At 33.6% G+C, this 22857-nt stretch overlaps 1 protein-coding gene and 1 long non-coding RNA gene across 5 annotated transcripts in view; one reads left to right on the forward strand and one right to left on the reverse strand.

The window, feature by feature from the left end:
• mvb12ba (multivesicular body subunit 12Ba) overlaps positions 1-22857 on the reverse strand; it is a 323521-nt gene that overhangs the window by 236959 nt on the left and 63705 nt on the right. For 2 of the 3 annotated variants that reach the window (NM_001076606.2, NM_001431133.1), the window contains exons 7-10: positions 20506-20597; positions 20031-20086; positions 18394-18453; positions 6670-15551 (exon numbers count right to left, since the gene is read on the reverse strand). In NM_001076606.2, coding sequence (NP_001070074.2) covers positions 15465-15551; positions 18394-18453; positions 20031-20086; positions 20506-20597 — 295 coding nt within the window. In that variant the 3' untranslated portion in view covers positions 6670-15464. Of the gene's footprint in view, positions 1-6669; positions 15552-18393; positions 18454-19487; positions 20087-20505; positions 20598-22857 lie in introns of those variants that run through there. The other variant, XR_015490563.1, reaches the window with a different exon arrangement.
• Positions 1203-20238, forward strand: LOC147843813 (uncharacterized). Of its 2 annotated transcripts, XR_015490901.1 has the most exons (4): positions 1203-1347; positions 4390-4495; positions 15469-15580; positions 19982-20238. It is a non-coding gene; the product is annotated as an uncharacterized LOC147843813 (long non-coding RNA). The 2 variants fall into 2 exon arrangements; XR_015490902.1 differs by lacking the exon at positions 15469-15580.

Below are 22857 nucleotides of genomic sequence, written 5' to 3' on the forward strand. Positions count from 1 at the left end.
CCACTGCACATTATTAACCCTTGTGCATTGTTCAAATTTACTATTTTTTTTTTTGCTTTTGACCTATTGACTTCCATTATAACCGCATTTTTTTTGCAGGCTTGACACCAAATATTCACACATTCTTTAAATCATGCAATCCAGAATGCATAATTTTATGGTGCCATGGCTTTACAATCAGAACAAGTCTTTATAATGAAAGTCAATGGGGCAAAAGCAGCCACAAACATAACAAAAAGGGGTAGTCAATTTGTGCATTGAGTTTTATTTTAACAAATTCTAAACAAAATTCCAAAAAATGTGTCAAAATAAGATGTCACCAAATATCACTCCATTTGCCGAAAAACAGAGAAATGTAGGGCTAAATTAAGTCTCAAAATCCCCCCAGAGTGGATGAAAACATCCCCAACAGCACATAAGGGTTAAAACATCTATACAATGCTGTGATAGATACAGAACACCTCTGACGAAACATAAAAATGTAAAGTTTTATTTCGGGATGAAAGGTGTAAATTTCAGAGGAGTCTTATTATCTCTATTAGATCTCTTTGCTGGGAGGTTTTGCTTTTTCACAGTCTGGCTTTATGATTCACAACCTTACTTGCTTTATTGTGCTGTGGCAGAGGTTCCCCTGAAGCTAATGGAAAACCAGCCTTCAAAAGACTCAAAGGACAAGCGCTTCAGAGGAAGATTCAGCTGGGAGGTCTGAGCTGTAAACTTCTGGAGGAAACACCAACTTTCTTTCCATGACGGCAGAACTATCAGAAGAGAAGAAGTTAATTGAGTCAGTTAAGCTAAGATGTTGTTACGTTTCACCACAACACAAGAGTCTGTTCTCTTAAATATACAGTAAATTAACGATCAGTATCTTCACAGTACATAGCCTCTGTAGAAATCAATACATTCAGTGAAGTTAATCCAAAAATAAACTGTTATTGTTTACTTACCGCGTAATTCCACAGGTCGATACTGCTCTGAGGAAAAAATATCTGCAGCCTTGCCCTCAATTCATGCAAGTCAACACACACCATGCGCACGAGCAGACAAATTAAGCCTGTTAACGTCAAAAATTATAACTAGGTCTGTATTATTAGCATTCATACGAACGGCTAATAAAGTTCGGTTTATTATCGCGCTGGCGTTTCCGTTGTTTTGCGTTTTAAATGTTCGCGCTCTTTAAGCAAGACGGATTCTGATTGGCTGCCAGTAATTTCCGTTAATCTTCCGAAACAGATTTCAACAATGTCCTTCCTCGTATCGTCGTTGTAAACAAACAAACAAATAGACCTAAATATAGACTAATTGGCGGTTCATTCTGCTTTGATGACCCCTACAAGGACCAAGAAAGTGAGTAATCAAATAAATAGACTACAAATGTAAGAGGAAACATTTAGGCTAGTTTAGATCAGTTTCAGCATGATTTTACATCAGGCGTACCCCAAGCTCAGTCCTGGAGGGACGGTGTCCTGCAAAGTTTAGCTCCAACCCCAATCAGACACAACTGGGCTAGCTAATCAAGCTCTTCCTAGGCTTTCTAGAAACATCCTTGCAGGTGTTTTAAGGCAAGTTGTAGCTAAAATCTGCAGGACACCTGTAGATCATTGTGACAGATGATCTGTCTTATAAAAATAAGTGATTTGTGTGTTTATAAAGTGTTGCACTTTAATGTGTTGGCTCCTTTAAGAATGCACTCCTCATTAGTTATGCATGAGGAACATACCACGAGGTTGTATGTTATAGCATTTTCCGGTTAACAAGTGCGCTTATAATAAAGTACAATCTTTACATGAAGATGGACGTGTGTTAATTCCTTACAGTTAGGAACAACAAAACCATAAAGTTTAGTTATTGGCCTTGGTTTGAAGCCATAAAATAATGAGAAACAGAAGTTATTCTTACTTGATGCAATGTAACACTATATAAACATCACATTTGATGAGATTTGAGAAACGTGAACATGATTTAAATACTGCATAGCCTTATATATGTGGCTCTTCTCACCTTAGAGATGGGCAACTTCAGTCTTGAAGGGCTGGTGTCCTGCAGAGATTTCCTCCAATACTAATCAAACACTCCTGACCATGCTAATCAGTGTCTTTAACTCTGATTTCATCCACTCTGAGTGTGATTTTGAGTCTTAATTTGGCCACAACTTTCTCGGTTTTTCAGCAAATTTTTTGGTGACAAATCTCTTGACACATTTTGGGACAATGCTTTGAAAATTAGATACAATCCGGGCACATTTACTACCCTTTCATTATGTTGATGGCTGTTGTTGCCCCCTTTGACTTCCATATTTAATGACATTTGTTGGCTGCAAAGTCATGACACAAAATAATCATACGTTCTTGATTGTTGCTGTTTTTTCCAAAGGTAAATTTTGTCATTTTTACTGTTGATTATCAGTTCCCTGCTAAAAAAAATCAGCTTAAACCAGCCTAGGCTGGTTGGCTGGTTTTAGCTGGTCGACCAGGCTGGTTTTAGAGGGGTTTTGGCCATTTCCAGGCTGGTTTCCAGCCATTTCCAGCCTGGTCTTAGCTATTCAGCCTGGAAAATGACCAGCTAAATCCAGCTAAAACCAGCTTGACCAGCCTGGTTTAAGCTGGACAAAGCTGGTTTTGGCTGGGCTCCCAGCCTGGGTAGGTTGGTCAAGCTGGTTTTAGCTGGTCATCTCCCAGCCTGACCAGCCTGGAAATGGACAAAAAACCCTCTAAAACCAGCCTGGTCGACCAGCTAAAACCAGCCAACCAGCCTAGACTGGTTTAAGCTTTTTTTTTTTTAGTAGGGTTGCAGTGCGAACAAAAAGCTTAGACTTCTATATAGAGTATAGTGTGTGAGACCTTTGTGCAATTACCTTGATATGTCTGAGAAAATCGAAACAAGCAGCTCAGCTTTCAGAACATAGTAAACATAGTACAGTAAGTGTACTTATGCACGCACACTTTACTGTCTTACTCCATAGAACTCATATAAAAGCCAGAAACTTTAAAGCTGTAGGCCTATCTAAAAAGTTAATGCTGCCATCTGATGATCAACAGTACAAATTACACTCTTCCCAACATGGACAACCACCAACAATCAAGAATGCATGATTAGCTGATGGTGTCAAGGCTTTGCAATCAAAAATGTCATTATAATGAAAGTCAATAGAGAAAACAGCCACCAACATATCCAAAGGGTAGTACATTTGAACAGTACACAAGGATTAAGATTACTAGAAAGCTACAGGCAGGTGTTTGATTCGGGTTGGAGTTAAACTCTGCAACCCAGTGGCCCTCAAGGACTGCCGCAAAAGTATTTATTACCTCAACCACTGGGCATTGCAGTCAAATGTTTAGATAACCATCCAGAATCCAGTAGCTCCACGTGAAAATTGATTCTGATTTAGCATTGTCTTCATTTAGGTTGACTGTGACCTTTTTTTGGATCTGAATCCTTGTTCGTTCATAATTAAAGGGATTGTTCACCTAAAACGATTATTATGTCATTACTTACTCATTCTCTACTTGTTCCTGTTCTCTTTCATCTGTTGAACACAAAGAGGGATACACTCAAGGGCCATTTTATTAGGTACACCTGTCCAACTGCTTGCTTACGCAAATTTTTAATCAGCCAATCACGTGGCGGCAACTCAATGCATTTAGGCATGTAGACATGGTCAAGATCTGCTGCAGATTGAACTGAGTATCAGAATGGGAAAGAAAGTTGATTTAAGTGACTTTGAATGTGGCATGGTTGTTGGTGCCAGATGGGCTGGTCTGAGTATTTCAGAAACTGGTGATCTACTGGGATTTTCACGCACAACCATTTCTAGGGTTTACAGAAAATGGTCCGAAAATGAGAAAATATGCAGTGAGCGGCAGTTCTCTGGGTGCAAATACCTTGTTGAGGTCAGAGGAGAATGGCCAGACTGGCTCCAACTGGTAGAAAGGCAACAGAAACTCAATTAACCACTCTTTACAACTTGGCATAGGACGATAACAGTGTTCAAGGTATACTGTGGTTTGGAAAAGTCAAGGTTTTAAAACTGTCAAAATGTTCTGCTATACCGTTTCTAGGGTATGAGTACGATTTTGTATGTACATTTTATGTATATATACATACATTTTTTTTTTTTTTGGGACAACTGTATCTCCAGCAGGAAAGATCTCCATAGGTAATTCATTTGAATTCTTTAGTCTGACATGTTTTCTGTTCAGAAATATTTTAAATGTTTTCCAAATTAATAAATATTGTGTACACAGGGGTTTTAGTTTTTTACCCAGACATTTAAAAAATATATATTTTAGAGCAGTAATCTCAATATTGAGATTTTAGCACATTCTCACCCTGTTATTTACTTGTTTATTTTACTTTTTGGCGTCTGTTTTTGTCTTACCGGCTTTCTAGAACCGTTCTTCGCCGGACTCAAACCCTGTCATCGTGGTCAACTCCTCTCTGTGTCTCAAGTCTACTGACGTACATGGCGAGCTACTGGACAAACTGGTAACAGCGGGTAAGTAGTCCACACGAAGGTAAGGGGTCAGCTGGTAAGCGCGAAAAGGAACAGCATTACACCGTCCCGTAGCATTCGTTTTAAAGAGGAAATGCAGCGATCTCCAGTAACATGTATAGGAGTTATGTTTTCAGAATGAGGCTATTGTGTTTTTTTTATTGCAATGCAATGACATCATATTATTACTGTTATTATATTTAGTTTATACCAGTAAAAATGACAAACTTTAAAGGGGAAAACCAGCAACAATAAAGATGCATGATTATATGGTGTCATCGCTTTGCAATCAAAAAATGTAATTGTAATGGAAGTCAATGGGGCAAAAACAGCCACCAACATAACAAAAGCGTGATCAATTTGAACAATACAGAAAAGTTAATAAGGAAACTGAATATTTGGATAAATTGAACCTATAAAAGTGAGCATAAACCAGAGCCAAGATGTCATGATTATTAAAGAGAATGGAACGACCTTTAAGCAGTTTCTTAAAAGCTCAATCATTGTCAATAAACATGCTTAGCTGTGATTTTGTTTAACTCTTCATTCTATTAAGTCATTTAAAAAGCCGCACAAACAGCAGCAAATTCCCCAAAACCATCTGCAGCATTTGAGGGCATTTTTTTTATGCCTGAAGTCTTGAAGGCTGTGGTTTGTTGCGCATGTTCAATCTAAATAAAGTGACTTGTCAAATGGCCACAGGAAGATCAGAACGTTTGTGAACCCAAAACAAAGGCAGAGTTCCAGTAAACATGCAGTACTCTGTGGTGAAACTCTGGTAAAATTGCGGCATGTGCTAACGTTTACATTTAAAAGCAAAATATCAAACAAGTCAAAATGCGTTTGGCTTAATCAAGTCAAATCTAGAACTCAGAACCCATTGTTATTAAGAAATATTGGCTCTGATTGATTGGCTAAAAACAGTCATTGGCTGATAATGACATTCTAAGGTACAGTTGAAGTCAAAATTATTAGCCCTGTTGTAAATTTTCTTTTTCTTTGTCAAATATTTCCCAAAAGATGTTTAACAGATTCAGGATTTTTTTTCACAGTATTTGCTATAATATATTTTTTTCTGGAAAAAGTCTTATTTGTTTCATTTCGGCTAAAATAAAAGCAGTTTTTATTTTTTTAAAGCCGTTTTAAGGTCAAAATTATTAGCAAGATTTTTATTTATATCACCCGATGAGCCTGTGTTATTAGTTTCAGTGGTTGTTATCTCTGAACACACATTAGAATGTCATTACTGACCAATAAGAATCAAGTATTCCAGAGACGCTGTGTAAAATTCATTGATCCTGATTGGTCAGTTACGACATTCCAAGGTATGTTATTCTGAGACAACAATCACTAAATAACACAGGCTCATCCGGGAACTTCAAATCATCTTGACCATTAGTGAATAGACTTACATACATATTTATATGCGTGTCTCTCACACTGTTGTTAATTGTTTGGCACCATGTTTTGACTGAATAATAAGACGTATGCTCCATTCAGTTGTTTACATTTGTCTGATTTGCATTTAATAAACTAATACAGCCGATATATCTTTTGAGTCTCATTTTGGTTCTGTTTATTTTTTTTTTTTTCAAAATAATTGTTACTATTTAATCTGTTGTTGGATCTGTTGAGGTAGAGGGAAAATATTTAAGGAAAAAAAATATATATATGTAATAATAATAATAATAGTAATAATAATAATAATAATAAATAAATTTGAGAGAGACAGAAAAAGAGAATGAATAGAACAACAGGGAAAATAATGAAGTACGTAAAGAGCGAATTACATTGAAGGCATTGAAGATGAATTCAAAGACTCTTGATGAACTCTGGGAGTCCTGCAGGAACGCTTTCTTTGCCATTCCAGATGACTTTATTAATCAGTGATTTGAGTCATGTCAGAGATGTATGGATGCAGTCCTCCAAGCTCATGATGGAGTCAGACACAATATTCATTCTGTCTCCACTGCAGCAGGACTTTATAATCTATGCTGGACAATATTTCTGTTCAGTGATGAGACTTTTGTCTTAGCAGAGTCAGACTTTACTGTCCTAATGAAATCATTCAAAATCAAGGCATGATCATATTTTATTGTGGTAAAATAAGTGTAATCTAGAGGCCTTTCCCTTTCATATAAGCCACCTCTGATACCAAATGATCAACTCAAGTCAAGTTGTCATTTGCTGTTCCTAAAACTTGGATAGGCCACAAGACTTTTGTCAGGTAGAGTATATTGTTATTACAGAACTCACTCAAGAAATTTGTTGCATGAATGGTTTTGGGGTGCTCTCGTCAAACGGAACAAAAACGAATAAACGTCCAAAATTTCTCTTTCGACAAGAAATGCATGAAGAGTTATTCTAACCAATAACAAATCACAAAATTCACCCAGCAGTCAAAACTCCTATTCACATTTATATAAGCAAGAAACTTAAATCTACTGACAATGCAAATGACAAACACACAGCAAGAAGCAAAACAACGACTGCATGACACACAATGAACAGTTCATAAAAGGGCGAACATTAGTTTATTCACGCAGTTGCATTAACTAAACGTCTTTTATTGTATTTGTCTGTGTGACCAGTTCGGAAAACACACTCAACTATTCCAACAAAAAAAATGTGGGGACAACATCGCTATACATTCCTAAACACTTAAATTAGTCTTCATATAAAATCATTAAATAATTAGACAAGAGAGCACAATCAAATGGCAAATTAAATCCTCATTTTAACGTTTATAAAACAGAAAAACGCTGCATGCATTCATATAGGGGGTTACTCTGTGTGTTTTTATGATAAATTAATTTAATAATCAATATCTGCATGTGATTTTGAGAACCAAATTATTGAGGTCAAACAACAATTTTGGTTCCTGTTTTATTTCAAATGATAAACCTAGGATTGGTTTTCCAGCACTGCAAAAAGAGATTAGTTGACTTTACTTAAAATAAAAGACAGGTAAACTCATTTACTTTGGATAAAGTGAGTAAACCCATTGCTTTTAATGTATTATTAGGTATATTATAATAATTATATGTGCATAACAATAATATTAAAACAATCAACTTAATTCCAAGTTACACTTTTGTTTTATTTTAAACACAGTCAACCTGATGCTTTTAATGCAACAGATTCACTGACCCATTAAAAGTAAAGCAACGTATGGCTTTTTACAGCGAGACAATCACAACTATTCTTGGATTTAAAATTATATTACAGTATAAAGTTGTCGACTTGAAACAAACAAACATAAAAAAATGCACCAGATTTGTGGTTAATTTCAGAATTGAAATGATAAAAGAACATCCTAAAAGTCAAAATAGTGGTTAAAACATGTAACTGTATAGCTGCTTGAGCATTATAACCCAACATAAGTCATCTAAAACCCATCTGAGTGTTGGATTAAAGGAACACTCCACTATTTTTGGGGAAAATAGACTCATTTTATAGCTTTCCTAGAGTAAACAGTTATCTTTGACTCCATTCAGCTGATATCTGGGTCTGGCAGGACCACGTTTAGCTTAGCTTAGCATAAATCATTGATTCAGATTAGACCATTAGCATCTCATTCAAAAATCACCAAAGATTTTCGACAATTTTCCTATTTAAAGTTGGACTCTTCTGTAGTTACACTGTGTACCAAGACCGCCTGGAAATTTTGTTCTTAAAAAGAAGTTATTTACCCTCGCCACCGTTGGAAAATAAAATGCTGCTATTTTCTAGGCTGATACTGCGACTCTCATTCTAGCGAGAGTAAATAACAACTTTGAAATTTCCGTCTGTCTTAGTAACCAAAGTAACTACAGAAGAGTCCAGCTTTAAATAGGAAAAATCCTCATTTTAATGTTTAAAAAAATAGAAAAATGCCACATGCATTCCTATAGGGGGTTACTCTGTGTGATTTTTTATATGTTAAATTAATTTAATAATCAATATCAACATGTGATTTTGAACACCAAATACAACGGTAAACAACAATTTTGGTTCCTGTTTTCCTTCAAATGATAAACCTAGGATTGGTTTTCCAGCACTGCAAAAAGAGATTAGTTGACTTTACTTAAAATAAAAGACAGGTAAACTCATTTACTTTGGATAAAGTGAGAAAACTCATTGCTTTTAATGTATTATTAGGTATATTATTCATGTAATTTAATGAATTAAATCAACTTAAGTCCAAGTTACACTTTTGTTTTATTTTAAACACAGTCAACCTGATGCTTTTAATGCAACAGATTCACTGACCCATTAAAAGTAAAGCAACGTATGGCTTTTTACAGCGAGACAATCTCAACTATTCTTGGATTTAAAATTATATTACAGTATAAAGTTGTCGACTTGAAACAAACAAACATAAAAAATGCACCAGATTTGTGGTTAATTTCAGAATTGAAATGATAAAAGAACATCCTAAAAGTCAAAATAGTGGTTAAAACATGTAACTGTATAGCTGCTTGAGCATTATAACCCAACATAAGTCATCTAAAACCCATCTGAGTGTTGGATTAAAGGAACACTCCACTATTTTGGGGGAAAATAGGCTCATTTTATAGCTTTCCTAGAGTAAACAGTTATCTTTGACTCCATTCAGCTGATATCTGGGTCTGGCAGGACCACGTTTAGCTTAGCTTAGCATAAATCATTGATTCAGATTAGACCATTACCATCTCATTCAAAAATCACCAAAGATTTTCGACAATTTTCCTATTTAAAGTTGGACTCTTCTGTAGTTAAACTGTGTACCAAGACCGTCTGGAAATTTTGTTCTTAAAAAGAAGTTATTTACCCTCGCCACCGTTGGAAAATAAAATAGTGCTATTTTCTAGGCTGATACTGCGACTCTCATTCTAGCGAGAGTAAATAACAACTTTGAAATTTCCGTCTGTCTTAATAAACAAAGTAACTACAGAAGAGTCCAGCTTTAAATAGGAAAAATCCTCATTTTAATGTTTAAAAAATAGAAAAATGCCACATGCATTCCTATAGGGGGTTACTCTGTGTGATTTTTTTATATGTTAAATTAATTTAATAATCAATATCAACATGTGATTTTGAACACCAAATTAACATACAACGGTAAACAACAATTTTGGTTCCTGTTTTCCTTCAAATGATAAACCTAGGATTGGTTTTCCAGCACTGCAAAAAGAGATTAGTTGACTTTACTTAAAATAAAAGACAGGTAAACTCATTTACTTTGGATAAAGTGAGAAAACCCATTGCTTTTAATGTATTATTAGGTATACTATTCATGTAATTTAATGAATTAAATCAACTTAAGTCCAAGTTACACTTTTGTTTTATTTTAAACACAGTGAACCTGTTGCTTTTAATGCAACAGATTCACTGACCTATTACAAGTAACTAATGGCTTTTTACAGTGAGATAATCTCAACTATTCTTGGATTTTAAATTGTATTACAGTATAAAGTTGTCGACTTGAAACAAACAAACAAAAAAAAATGCACCAGATTTGTGGTTAATTTCAGAATTGAAATGATAAAAGAACATCCTAAAAGTCAAAATAGTGGTTAAAACATGTAACTGTATAGCTGCTTGAGCATTATAACCCAACATAAGTCATCTAAAACCCATCTGAGTGTTGGATTAAAGGAACACTCCACTATTTTGTATTGAAAATAGGCTCATTTTACAGCTTTCATAGAGTAAACAGTTATCTTTGACTCCATTCAGCTGATCTCTGGGTGTGGCGGAACCACTTTTAGCTTAGCTTAGCATAAATCATTGAGTCGGATTGGACCATTAGCATCTCACTCAAAAACAACCAGAGTTTTGATCATTTTCCTTGACTCTTCTGTAGTTTCATTGTGTACTAAGACCATCAGGTAATGAAAAGTTGTTGTTTTCTAGGCTGGTATGTCTAGGAACTACTCTCATTATTAAATAAAAAATTAAAATGTGCTATTTTTATGGTACAGCAGCAAAGTTCATTGCTTATTTCTTAATAAGCAATGAACTTTGCTGCTGTACCATAAAAATAGCACATATTTAATTGTCTGTCTGTCTTAGTTCATGATGTAACTACAGAAGAGTCAAGCTTTACATAGGAATTCATCAAGTCTTTGGTTATTTTCATAGCAAGATGCTAATGGTCTAATCCAATTCAATTATCTATGCTAAGCTAAGCTAAAAGTGCTCCTGCCAGACCCAGAGATCAGCTAAACGGATTCAAAACCTGGTTAAAACTTAACTGTTTACTCTAGGAGAGCTATAAAATGAGCCTATTTTCCCCCAAAGAAGTGGAGTTATCCTTTAAAGTCTCACAGTGAAGTTGTCAAACCACACAAAGGGATTGACTTCTTTAATCACCCAGACACTTGGTGTTTCCAAACCGAACATTTTCACCTGAGATGGCTGTTTCAGCAGGGCGTTTTGCAGAAACACCCGCAAATAATAACACTGTACTTCCACCGATAATCTTTACCATATTAAGAAAGAAGACGCAGTGGCACAAGGAGCGAATCACGTGGACAAATGCCGACTCTAAAGTTCACTGTGTGAAGGATTCAACAGTTTACGAAAAAAAGTCATCAGCTAACGATGAAGCTTGTTCTGGATATTCAGGTGGATCTCACAAAAGCTGTCACGAAATGTGCAGGTCATCCCGAAAATATAAAGATAGAAATGAGAAATTGTATTTGGCATAAAGAAGCTTGCATTGTAACAATATTTTCACTCCAACTTATTATTGTACTGACATATTTTCCCCAGTCAAGTCACTTATTACTGTAATTGAACACAATTCCCTCAAATAAAGTCAATCTTTTTACAGTAGTTTAAAATTAAAACATATGGCAATGCTTTTACCTATTTAATGACAGAACAATTTTAAATATGCCTCAAATTAATATTACACGGCAAAATATTTCCCTAAATTAGCCGTTTTCCGTATTTTGTAATTCCTGTTTTTCTTTCCTCGTTTATTTATAGATTATTAGACCTTGATCTTCCTTCCAACAACGTTTTAACTTGAAAAAGCTTGAATAGTGTTTTTTATGAACATGTTTATTAGTTTAAAGTTATCTGTTGTCTGGGTTTGTGTTGTATATAACGTTACAAACACCTAGCAATAATCATTTTCTGTTTTTTTACAGACTTATTTCTCTAGATATTATTTATTATATTATTTCAAACTACTAAAATGTCAGTAAAAGTCACTTTGTTCAACTGTAGAGTTGAACTTTCAACATTAAAAGTGGACAGAGCAGGGATCCACATCCCATAATGCAATTCACAACCAGAAATAAACACTTGTGAATCACAAAATACAGAAATGTAGTTTTCATTCTTTTTTTAATTGGTATTTATAATAAAAATCACATTTGTTCATATTAAAATAATGGGTTTCTATGTGGATAATTATAGCTGTCGGTAAGACTTTGATGCTTCCGATTGCACATTTTGTTGACAAAGTTGCATTGCAACTACATGCCAGTTACTTCTCATTCGAGTATTAGTAGACTGTCTGCTTAATATCTGCTGATGCTGCTCCTTCAACAGACATTTAACTGACTATAAGAAACTCTGCAAGTACATGTCAAGTTACACTAACTAACAGTGTACTTTTAATCTAATGGCAATTGGTTGGCATGTAGATGCAATGCAACTTAAATTCTACAAAATGCATTGAAGGGAACATCAAATAAAGTGAAACCTAGATGTAATGAATATCTATATTTTATTCGCTTAATGCTAATTTTAATTCATCATTTTTATGATTTTTACTAGTAAGATTTCATCCTTAATACTATATATGTTAGCATTACAGTAATGAGTCTGTGTGAAAAATGTTAGTTCAGTCATGAAAATGTATACAAGTTTTGTTTTCTGAATGCTGATTTTAATTTCTCATTTAACTAGTAATAAATGATATTGTAGCATTACAGTAATGAGAATCTGTGTGAAAAAGAGTTTTTCTCAATGCTAATTTTATTTTACATTCGTATTATTTTTACTAGTAATAAATGATATTGTAGCATTACAGTAATGAGTATTTCTGAGGGAAATGTAATTAATTCAGTCACGAAAATGTATGCAAGACCTGTTTTTCCTGCTCCTTTTAAATTCTCATTTTTACTAGTAATAAATGATATTTTTGCATTACAGTAATGAGAATCTGGTTGGAAAACATGATTAGTTCAGTCATGAAAATGTATATAAGTTTTGTTTTATTAATGCATATTTTAATCTAAAATATTTGTCATTTTTATTAGTAATAAATGATATTTTTGCATTAGAGTAATGAGAATCTGTGTGAAAATTCTTAATATTTCAGTCATGATAATGTATTTAAGTTTTGTTTTATTAATGTTAATTTAAATTTAGCTTTTTAAACTAGTAATAAATGATATTTCTGCATTACAATAATGAGTATCTGTGTGGAAAATTTAATTGGTTCAGTCATGAAAATGTATTTAAGTCTTGTTTTCTTAATGCTTATTTTAATTATTTTTGTCATTCTTACTAGTAATAAATGATATTTTTGCATTACAGTAATGAGAATCTGTGTGGAAAATGTGATTAGCTCAGTCATGAGATTGTATATAAGCTTTGTTATATTAATCCAAATTTAAATGTATCTTTTTTTACTAGTAATACATGATATTTTTGCATTACAGTAATGAGAATCTGTGAGGAAAATGTATTTAGTTCAGTCATGAAAATGTAAAGAACTTTTGTTTTATTAATGCACATTTAAATTTCTCATTTTTGTAATTTTTACTAGTTATAAATGATCTTTTTGCATTGCAGTAATCAAATCACTTTTATTGTCACATCATCAGTGATGAGAATCTGTGTGGAAAATTTGATTATTTCAGTCGTGAGATTGTTTACAAGCTTTGTTTTATTAATCCCAATTTACATTTAGATTTTTAACTAGTAATATAAATTATTGCATTACAGTAATACGTATCTGTGTGGAAAACTTGATTAACTCACTCATGAAAATGTATAAGTTTTGTTTTATTAAATGCACATTTTGGATTATCATTTTTGTCATTTTTACTAGTAATAAATGATATTATTGCATTACAGCAATGACAATCTATATCGAAAATTTATTTAGTTCAGTCATGAAAATGTATATTAGGTTTTGTTTTATTTATGCACATTTCAATCTAAAATTTTTGTCACTTTTACTAATAATAAATGATATTTTTGCATTACAATAATGAGAATCTGTGTGGAAAATTTAATTGGTTCAGTCATGAAAATGTATAAGTTTTGTTTTATTAATGCTTATTTTAATTCATTTCAATTTTTGTCATAGGTACTAGTAATAAATGATATTTTTGCATTAGAGTAATGGGAATCTGTGTGGAAAAATCAGATTATTTCAGTCATGAAAATGTATATAAGTTTTGTTTTATTAATGTTAATTTAAATTTTGCTTTTTTACTAGTAATAAATGATATTTTTGCATTACAATAATGAGTATCTGTGTGGAAAATTTAATTGGTTCAGTCATGAAAATGTATTTAAGTCTTGTTTTCTTAATGCTTATTTAATTATTTAAAATTTTGTCATTTTTACTAGTAATACATGACATTTTTGCATTACAGTAATGAGTATCTGTGTGGAAAATGTGATTAGTTCAGTCATGAGATTGTATATAAGCTTTGTTATGTTAATCCAAATTTAAATGTATCTTTTTTTACAAGTAATAAATGATATTTTTGCATTACAGTAATGAGAATCTGTGAGGAAAATGTATTTAGTTCAGTCATAAAAATGTATATAAGTTTTGTTTTATTAATGCACATTTAATTTCTCATTTTTGTAATTTTTACTAGTAATAAATGATATTTTTGCATTGCAGTAATGAGAATCTGTGAGGAAAATGTATTTAGTTCAGTCATGAAAATGTAAAGAACTTTTGTTTTATTAATGCACATTTAAATTTCTCATTTTTGTAATTTTTACTAGTAATAAATGATCTTTTTGCATTGCAGTAATGAGAATCTGTGTGGAAAATTTGATTATTTCAGTAATGAGATTGTTTATAAGCTTTGTTTTCTCAATGCTACTTTTAATTTCTCATTTTTTCTTCATATTTTGAAGGGAAATAAATCCTGCAGACATTTTCACTTGTTAATAATGATAAAAAAAAACTAAATTCACAAAAATATCACCATGAACTTCGGAAGCCACAAACGGACCAGTGCACGAGCGCCACTGAAAATCCTAACATGAGACTGAAAACAAGTAAAATCTCAGTAAATCTTGACCAATGGTAAGCGGAGAGATAGATCAGACATTACACAGACGAAAACAGAAAACACACAATGCTAAAAAGTCGCGCTCCGGATTCCTCGACTGTCTATATGTACAAGGGTTCGTTCAGAGTCGGAGTGTTTTGTTCGAATCTCTTTTTCCAGACAAAACACGAACACATTAAAACGCTTCAGTCCTGTAACAGTGCAGTGAATTGGGCTCCATTTCCAAACCAATCCAGAAAAAAAAAGTGAAAAAAAAAATAAACATGCAGTCACTGCGATCTAAATGAAACAGAAGCAAACAAATGGAACTCTTCTGATCCATGCACTTGACGCATGAACTCAATTGTGAATTCCTAAGGGTTTGTCCAAGTCCGACCCTTAATAAGAACCCACAATAGTAACAGCATCTCAATCCAGCAGCCAGAAAAGTCTGAATACACAATACTTGTTGCATAATAACAGAAATCGAGTCTGTTTCCATCCTTTCAGATGACACTGTAGTGGTTTGGGTTTGATCGGGGTAGCATCAGAAGCTCTTTACCAAACAATAAAAAGGAGCATCAACTTAAGAGAGACTTGACCACATCAAATGATACTTGTTAATTTTGTTCACAGAGAGAAGCAAACAGTATCTTATTATGTTCCCCCTCCGTCAGACTTGTTGCAGGTTTCTGTTTTGACCTCAGAGAGTCTGTGCTCAGATCAGGGTTTTTTTTTTGTGAACGTTAGGCCTCGGAGCCCAGAGATGTTCTGGTTGGACTGGGTGGCAGACGCGCCGCAGCACTGTGCTCCGTCCGGAAACTATATTCATACTAACACAAAAACACACAGAGAGAAAAAGGTAAACACACCATTCATGGGAAACACTGACCTCTAGTGGTTCCACCAAAAACAGCTGCTGGTCCAATGATCCTTAATGATCTAAAACTGAACTCAACATTACAGAACAAAATATGCTAAATGATATTTTAGGCCAAGTGCATTGTATGTTGTGCATTTCTTATCAGCTATTTTTATATGAAACTAAGCTTTTTCTATTATTAGGATTCAAAAAAATAAAAAGTGAAAAAATGGATTCATTTAAATCTTTAGAAATCTTTTTTTTTTATTAATTATAAATGTTTTGACTGTCACTATTAATATTTAATGCATCTTTTAGAATGCGGAACTCAAACTTTTAAAACACTTAATTTTGCACACACAAAGTATGTATGTGTGTTTGTTTTACTTTTTTACTCCATCCATAAATAAATTAATAAATTTATATATATATATATATATATATATATATATATATATATATATATATATATATATATATATAATTATTAGCCCCCCCTTATTTATTAGCCCCCCCATGTTATTTTGTTCCTCAATATCTGTTTAACAGAGATTTTTTTAAACATTATTATTTTATTAACTCATCTCTAATAACTGATTTATTTTATCTTTGCCATGATGACAGTAAATAATATTTGACTATATATTTTTCAAGACACTTCTATACAGCTTAAAGTGACATTCAAAGGCTTAATTAGGTTAACTAGGCAGATTAGGGTAATTAGGCAAGTTATTGTATAACGATGGTTTGTTTTGTAGACTAATGAAAAAAAATAGCTTAAGGGGGCTAATAATTTTGACCTTAAAATGGGGTTTAAAAAAATTGAAAACTACTTTTATTCTATCCATCTATCCATCTATCTTTTACAGTCTTGAAAACACACATATGGTTGGAAATGTGTGAAACTCAGTGCTTCACAGCTGGTGTCTGATTTGTGATAGCAGTGATATTGTTAAAGAAATTAATGGATTTGTCATTGAAGAGCGCAAAAAAAAAAAACCTCAATGGAGAGTGTGTGCCACTTTGTGGCAATTTTTGGTAACGCATCTTTTAGAGCACTACTTCATGTCATAATTGTTTTTTTATATACATATAACATTCACATTTTGGAAATGATCTGATGAGTGTCTCCTTTAAAAAGATCAAATTATTACAAAGCATTCATGAATAGAAACAATTGAAAGAGACAGTGCATCGAAAAGCAAATGTTGCTATCATTTCATTTACTCACCTTCCACTTTATTTTAAACAGTTTGAGTTTTTATTTGTTCTGTTGAAACCAAAATAGATATTTGGAAGAATGTTAGAAACATGTAACCATTGACATACATAAGAAGTCAATGGCTACAGGTTTGCAGCTTTCTTTAAAATGTCTTCTTTTGTGTTTTCTCTTTTGTGTTTTTAAACTCATAAAGGTTTAAAACCACATGAGAGAGAATAAAGCCCCGTTTACACTAATGCGTTTTGGTTTTAAAATGCATAAGTTTTGCTATGAATACGCTATCCGAGCACACTATGCCGATGTTTTCGAACGCTGAAAACGGAGCGTTTTGAAAACGGTGGAGAGGCCGCTTTCAATCTAAAACACTGCTGCTCCGTCTCAGTGGATATGGGGGAAAACGGAGACATCTGAAAACGGAGGCGGGGCTGCAGACATTCGCCTCTGATTGGGGATTATCTTCAATATTAAGTAGCCTACACACAGTTCAGTCCTGCATCCTCTCCTTGTAAGTTCAGACTTTGCAAGTTTAATATGGAAAACAGACTCCCGAGGATATATCGGGTAAATCTTCAAAGGGAACAGAGTACTGTATAACCTTATTCACATCTTCCTGGCTACGTTGTTTCACTTTCTTAACAATAAAATAAAAACATGAAGGAACTACTATTTTCATTTTGTTATTAACAACTTAACAAGACAGCAGAAATGTTGAGGCGTTGTGCTGCATATATGAGCGTCATTTTCGCTGTATGCGTATTCATAACAAAACGGAGCCGATAACACTACTGCCTCCTTTCATTTTCATTGAAATTACGAAACATGCCCTCTCTATTGCTGAATATCAATTTTAATAATCAATAATGGCCATTATAAAAGTATAACGTACAATAAGTTTATACAATATAGGAAATAAAGGCAAGCAATTACTCAATATAGGGAATGTATGTAGTTGGATTAATTATTAATTTATCTTTGCGCTCAGCCAAAACACGTTACCCAAAAACAAGTATTAGATTCAAAAGACCAAAGTCAGGGAATATTTCGTTAGATAAAGACATACAAGATGAATTAAATATCACGTTTAGCAAATATAGTGAGATTAGATCCATGGGAGATCCTTGATTAGCACAGCTATCATCTGGGTAGATAAGCTGCAGCGCTTGCCAGAGAGTGTGTGTGTGGTCACGCGATGTGCGTTTTAGCGTTTTGGTGTGGACGGAAATCAGTTCAGGAACGCTGGGTGACCCGCTAGTGCGGATCGTTTACATTCTGAAACGTTGTTTTAAAACTAAAGCGCACTAGTGTAAACGGGGCCTAAATGATGAGATGATTTTCTTTTTTGAGTGAACTATCCCTTTAAGCTTGGACAGTGCATTTGCACATCTAGAATTGAGGTGGCAGTTGATAAAACTCTACAAAGAGAAATTCCACGCCTTGCTGAATAAGATTAAAGCTTTTGTTTAGTTATAAAAACACAATGTAAAACATGTTAGCATTAAATCACCTGCTAGAAAATAAAATAAAATCCAACTGATCTAGAAAAATCTAACTAAATTCCACTTGTCACAATTCAAACCCAACAGATCCTCACCTCCTTCTCAATCTCTGCAAGTGATTTAATTCTGATGCCCATTAGATCCACCTGCTGCAACTGAAACACACAGAAACACATTCAGACCAACAACAAACATTAAAGACATATTCAATAACATGTTTGGATCAGTGTTTGTTAAAAGCACCTAAAACATGTTTATCTGCAAACACAAAATACAGAACTGCACCTATGATGACAATCAACTTTTGTAAGCTGTTTGGACAGAACTGTGTATAGGTATAGTGTGTCCACAGTCATATCAGAGAGATTGAAACACAACAAGTCTCTTTTTTTTTACTTTTATAATGTTAAAATAGAATCCAAATCTCAGTGAGTGCAGTTTTCTCCGCCCACCGAATTAATTGACAGGCGCGTATCAATTAATTTGGTGTGTGGAGAAAACTGTACTCACTGAGATTTGGATGTCTCCATCGTAATGTGTATAAACATGTCCACAGAACAGGATTTGCAAAGAAACTTTGATTAAAAGATCTGTTCAGCTCTTTATCATCACCTGCAGCCTAAAAAATGAGTGTACTTCAAACTCTGTAACAACAGAGTGTGTGACTCATCATTGCAGAAAGGCTTGAATGAACTCCACCACAAATACATCAAACAACCTGACTTGGTATTTTTTTTTACTTATAAATCGAACCTCGGCTTCATGCGTGTCTGTCTCTGTCACTGACTGCTGTTTATTTGACGTAACACAAGAGAAACAGACATGCATGTGAGAACAGTGGGCGGGGAGAACCAGCTTATTTGCATTTAAAGGCACAGGCTAGAAAACAGCTACACTTTGCTCTAAGAACAAAGTGAGCAGATTCTGCATTATGTCATAAATAATCTGATGGGTATTTTGAGTTGACACTTTACAGACACATTCTGGAGACACCAAAGATGACTTATCTTCTGACAGGGGTAAAATAAGAGCCTTTTAAACTACAAAACTAAAGAAAAAACTATGTCTGTTGCTCTTTTATCCTTTAAATTCTATAATGTTTATCTCGACACAAATATACAGTTGAAGTCAGAATTGTTAGCCCCCCTTTGATAAATATTTTTTAAATATTTGCCAAATGATGTTTAACAGAGGAAAAAAAAAAAATCACAGTATGTCAGATAATATTTTTTCTTCTGGAAAAAATCTTATTCGTTTTATTTTGGCTAGAATAAAGGTAGTTTTTATTTTCAAAAATAAATAAATAAATTTTGGGACAAAATGGTTAGCCCCTTTAAGCATTTTTTTTTTTTTGATAGTCTACAGAACAAGCCATTGTTATACATTAAATTGCCTAATTACCCTAACCTGCCTAGTTCACCTAGTAAATCTAGTTAAGCCTTTAAATGTCTCTTTAAGCTGTATAGAAGTGTCTTGAAGAATATCTAGTCAAATATTATTTACTGTCATCATGACAAAGATAAAATGAATCAGTTATTAGAAATGAGTTATTAAAACTATTATGATTAGAAATGTGTTGAAGAAATCTGCTCTCTGTGAAACAGAAATTAGGGGAAAAAAATAAACAGGGGGGCTAATAAATCTGACTTCAACTGTATCTAATTTTTTTTTTTATCTTTGCAGCCTACAGACAATCCATGAAGCATGAGATGACTTAAAAAAACAGACTCACATCAGTGGAGGCACTTGCAAACTTCTCAGAAATCATGAAAGGCACTCCATCCATCGCTGTAAAGGCAAATAGGCAGTGTCAAAGTCAGTCTGCATTTTTGTTGATAAAATCAATGAATAAATTGACTTTTTTGGTAATTTTATTAAGGTTTTCACTGTCACGAGCAATGTAATTGGTCTTAATAAAACTATCATTGACAAAACTATAATTATCTTGCAAAAAAGTCTACTGGTTTAGCTAATCATTTAAACAATGGTAATGAATTATATGATTTTAATTATTTACAAGGTCTTTTAATTCTAATTGAAGGAGCAAACTTATTTCTAACACTCAACAAGGAGTTGATGGCTTCTTTAATCTGAGAAGGTGTGCACATTTTTATATTCAAATATTTCTCTCCATCTGTATTTGTTGGTTCCAGCATTGTATAAGAAGTTTTTGTCTAGGTCAAGTGTGTTTTGTGCGGTTCTGGTACCAGAAATGGCATAGAGGTTGGAGTTCTGGTGTTCAAAGTCTGGTCTGGTTGTGCTTTTTCTGAAACATGCGGGCAGCGTCATGGATATGTGCCTGTTAAGAAACACAAACAGAAAACAAACATTACTCAGTCAAATAAACATTCAGCACACTTTCTTTAGCCTCACTATTAATATCAGAGTGTCGTCAGCTTACAATAAAAAGAAGAAAACCACATTTGCTGCTGAAAATAGACCAAATGTCTCTTTTTATCTGACTGACAACTTTGACAGATACTGAACAAACTGAAAATGTATAATCATTTTCAGTGTGTAAAGTAACTAATTACAAATACTCAAATGACTGTAATTAAGTAGTTTTTCCTCAGGAATTGTAATTTAGTGAGTAGTTTTTAAAAACTGTACTTTTACTCTCACTTGAGTACATTTTTAGTGCTGTATCGGTACTTTTACTCCGCTAATTTCCTTCAACCTGCAGTCACTACTTTATTTTTTGTTGTCTCTGGGGATTAGAAAGTTCAGTCCTGTGATTCCTGTCCAATCAAATCACACACAGAAGGTAAATCACATCATAATGAACTACCTGAAGACATGCGCGCTTTATAAATGCAGCAAACTGTTTGAAAGCACTAAAAGTGTCCAAGAAGATGTCCAAAATCTTTAAACGCATTGACCCAAAGACTGTTCAGATGCATATCACTGATGAGAAGATGAGCCAGCAAGCACAAGACGTTAACATGACGTCAAATTGACATTGTACCCTAACGTTATGGGGACATCGCATTTTGTTTGAATATGAAAATCGTGTTGACGCCAGAACTTAACGTCAGGCCAATGCCCAACCTAAAACAAACCAAATATCATCGTCTAATAATGTTACAGCTTGACGTTGTGCTGAAGTTACCACAATGTCCATCACACTTTGGATTTTGGTTGCCATGCCTGACAAATAAATGTCAGTATTTGACATAAATTGTTAAGATGTTGTTTAAGATGTTGGCTCAACATTGGATTTTGGTCACTTGACATCACGACCTAAATCTAACCTAATATTAACGTCTTATGATGTTGTGTGCCTGCTGGGCAATAACTAAATGCACTATAGAATGTTACGTTTACACACATCCACAAATTACATGTAAATGCATCAGCTTTATACAGCATAATACTCACTACACTGCAAAAAATGCTTTTCTTACTTAGATTTTTTGTCTTGTTTCTAGTCCAAATATCTACAAATTCTGAAACCAAGAAGTATTTTCTAGACAAGCAAAACATGTTGTCTTGTTTTAAGAAATAATATGCCAAAATGAAGCGAGTCTTTCCTTAAATCAAGCTGAATAATCTGCCAATGGGGTAAGCAAAATAATCTTATCACAAATCGAAAAACAAGATTAGATAGAATAGATTTTAGAATAGATAAGAATACATTTTGCTTGTCTAAAAAATGCTTCTTGATTTAAGAGTTTTTAGATGTTTGGACTAGAAACAAGACAAAAAATCTAAGTAAGAAAAGCATTTTTTGCAGTGTACTCTTTTAAAGGGGCTACTTTTTACTCTACTTACACTACATTTTTAGGCAAGTATTCGTATTTTTACTTGAGTATGATGTTTCAGTACTCTTTCCACCACTGATCATTTATTATATCATACAGGACTGAGTAAACGTTTTAGACCACTATTACATTAGTGGTTTTAGGTTGTAACGGCTACAAACAGTTTAAGTATTTATCATTCTCTTTGCTATAATACAACCAGAAAAATACAGGTACTTATTCATTTATTTATTCATTTATTTATCAGTTTGTTTAAGACAGGTGGAAGAAAGATGAAAGAATGAGCGTTTGCATCTGCTTTTTAACAAGCCGTGTTGAAAACCATTTCTGAATTAACGTAATTGTTCACTCTTAAAATGTACAGACAGGTTTTAAACCATTACGCTAGATAAAGCGAGCATTTGTAAGGGTTTTGACTTTGAGTAATTTAATTATTGCAAACACACTGTTAATGCAGTGAAATCATATCTGTAGGTAAAAATAATGAAATCAATAAAAGTTAAATCTCATGTTTCCATAATATGACGGCTTAATTGTTGTGAACCACAAATGTGTCGAGTCCGGATGTACCGTATATGTTTGGGAGCTAGAGACAGAAACGGTCACACACTCATCGAGACACATTTGTGCTTGTGTGTGACTTCAGTGCTGTTGTATCCGGTTATAAATATAACAGTATCACAGGCGGACAGTGTCCAGAGCACATACAGACAGAGAGGAAACAGCTGGAACAGACACTTCCTCATTGGAGAAACAGAGAAACGCCACGGGCAAAGAAAACCCAGAGACACAAACAAC

Source organism: Danio rerio, chromosome 5 (genome assembly GCF_052040795.2).
Source record: "Danio rerio strain M-AB ecotype USA chromosome 5, GRCz13ab, whole genome shotgun sequence".
Lineage (NCBI taxonomy): Eukaryota > Metazoa > Chordata > Actinopteri > Cypriniformes > Danionidae > Danio > Danio rerio.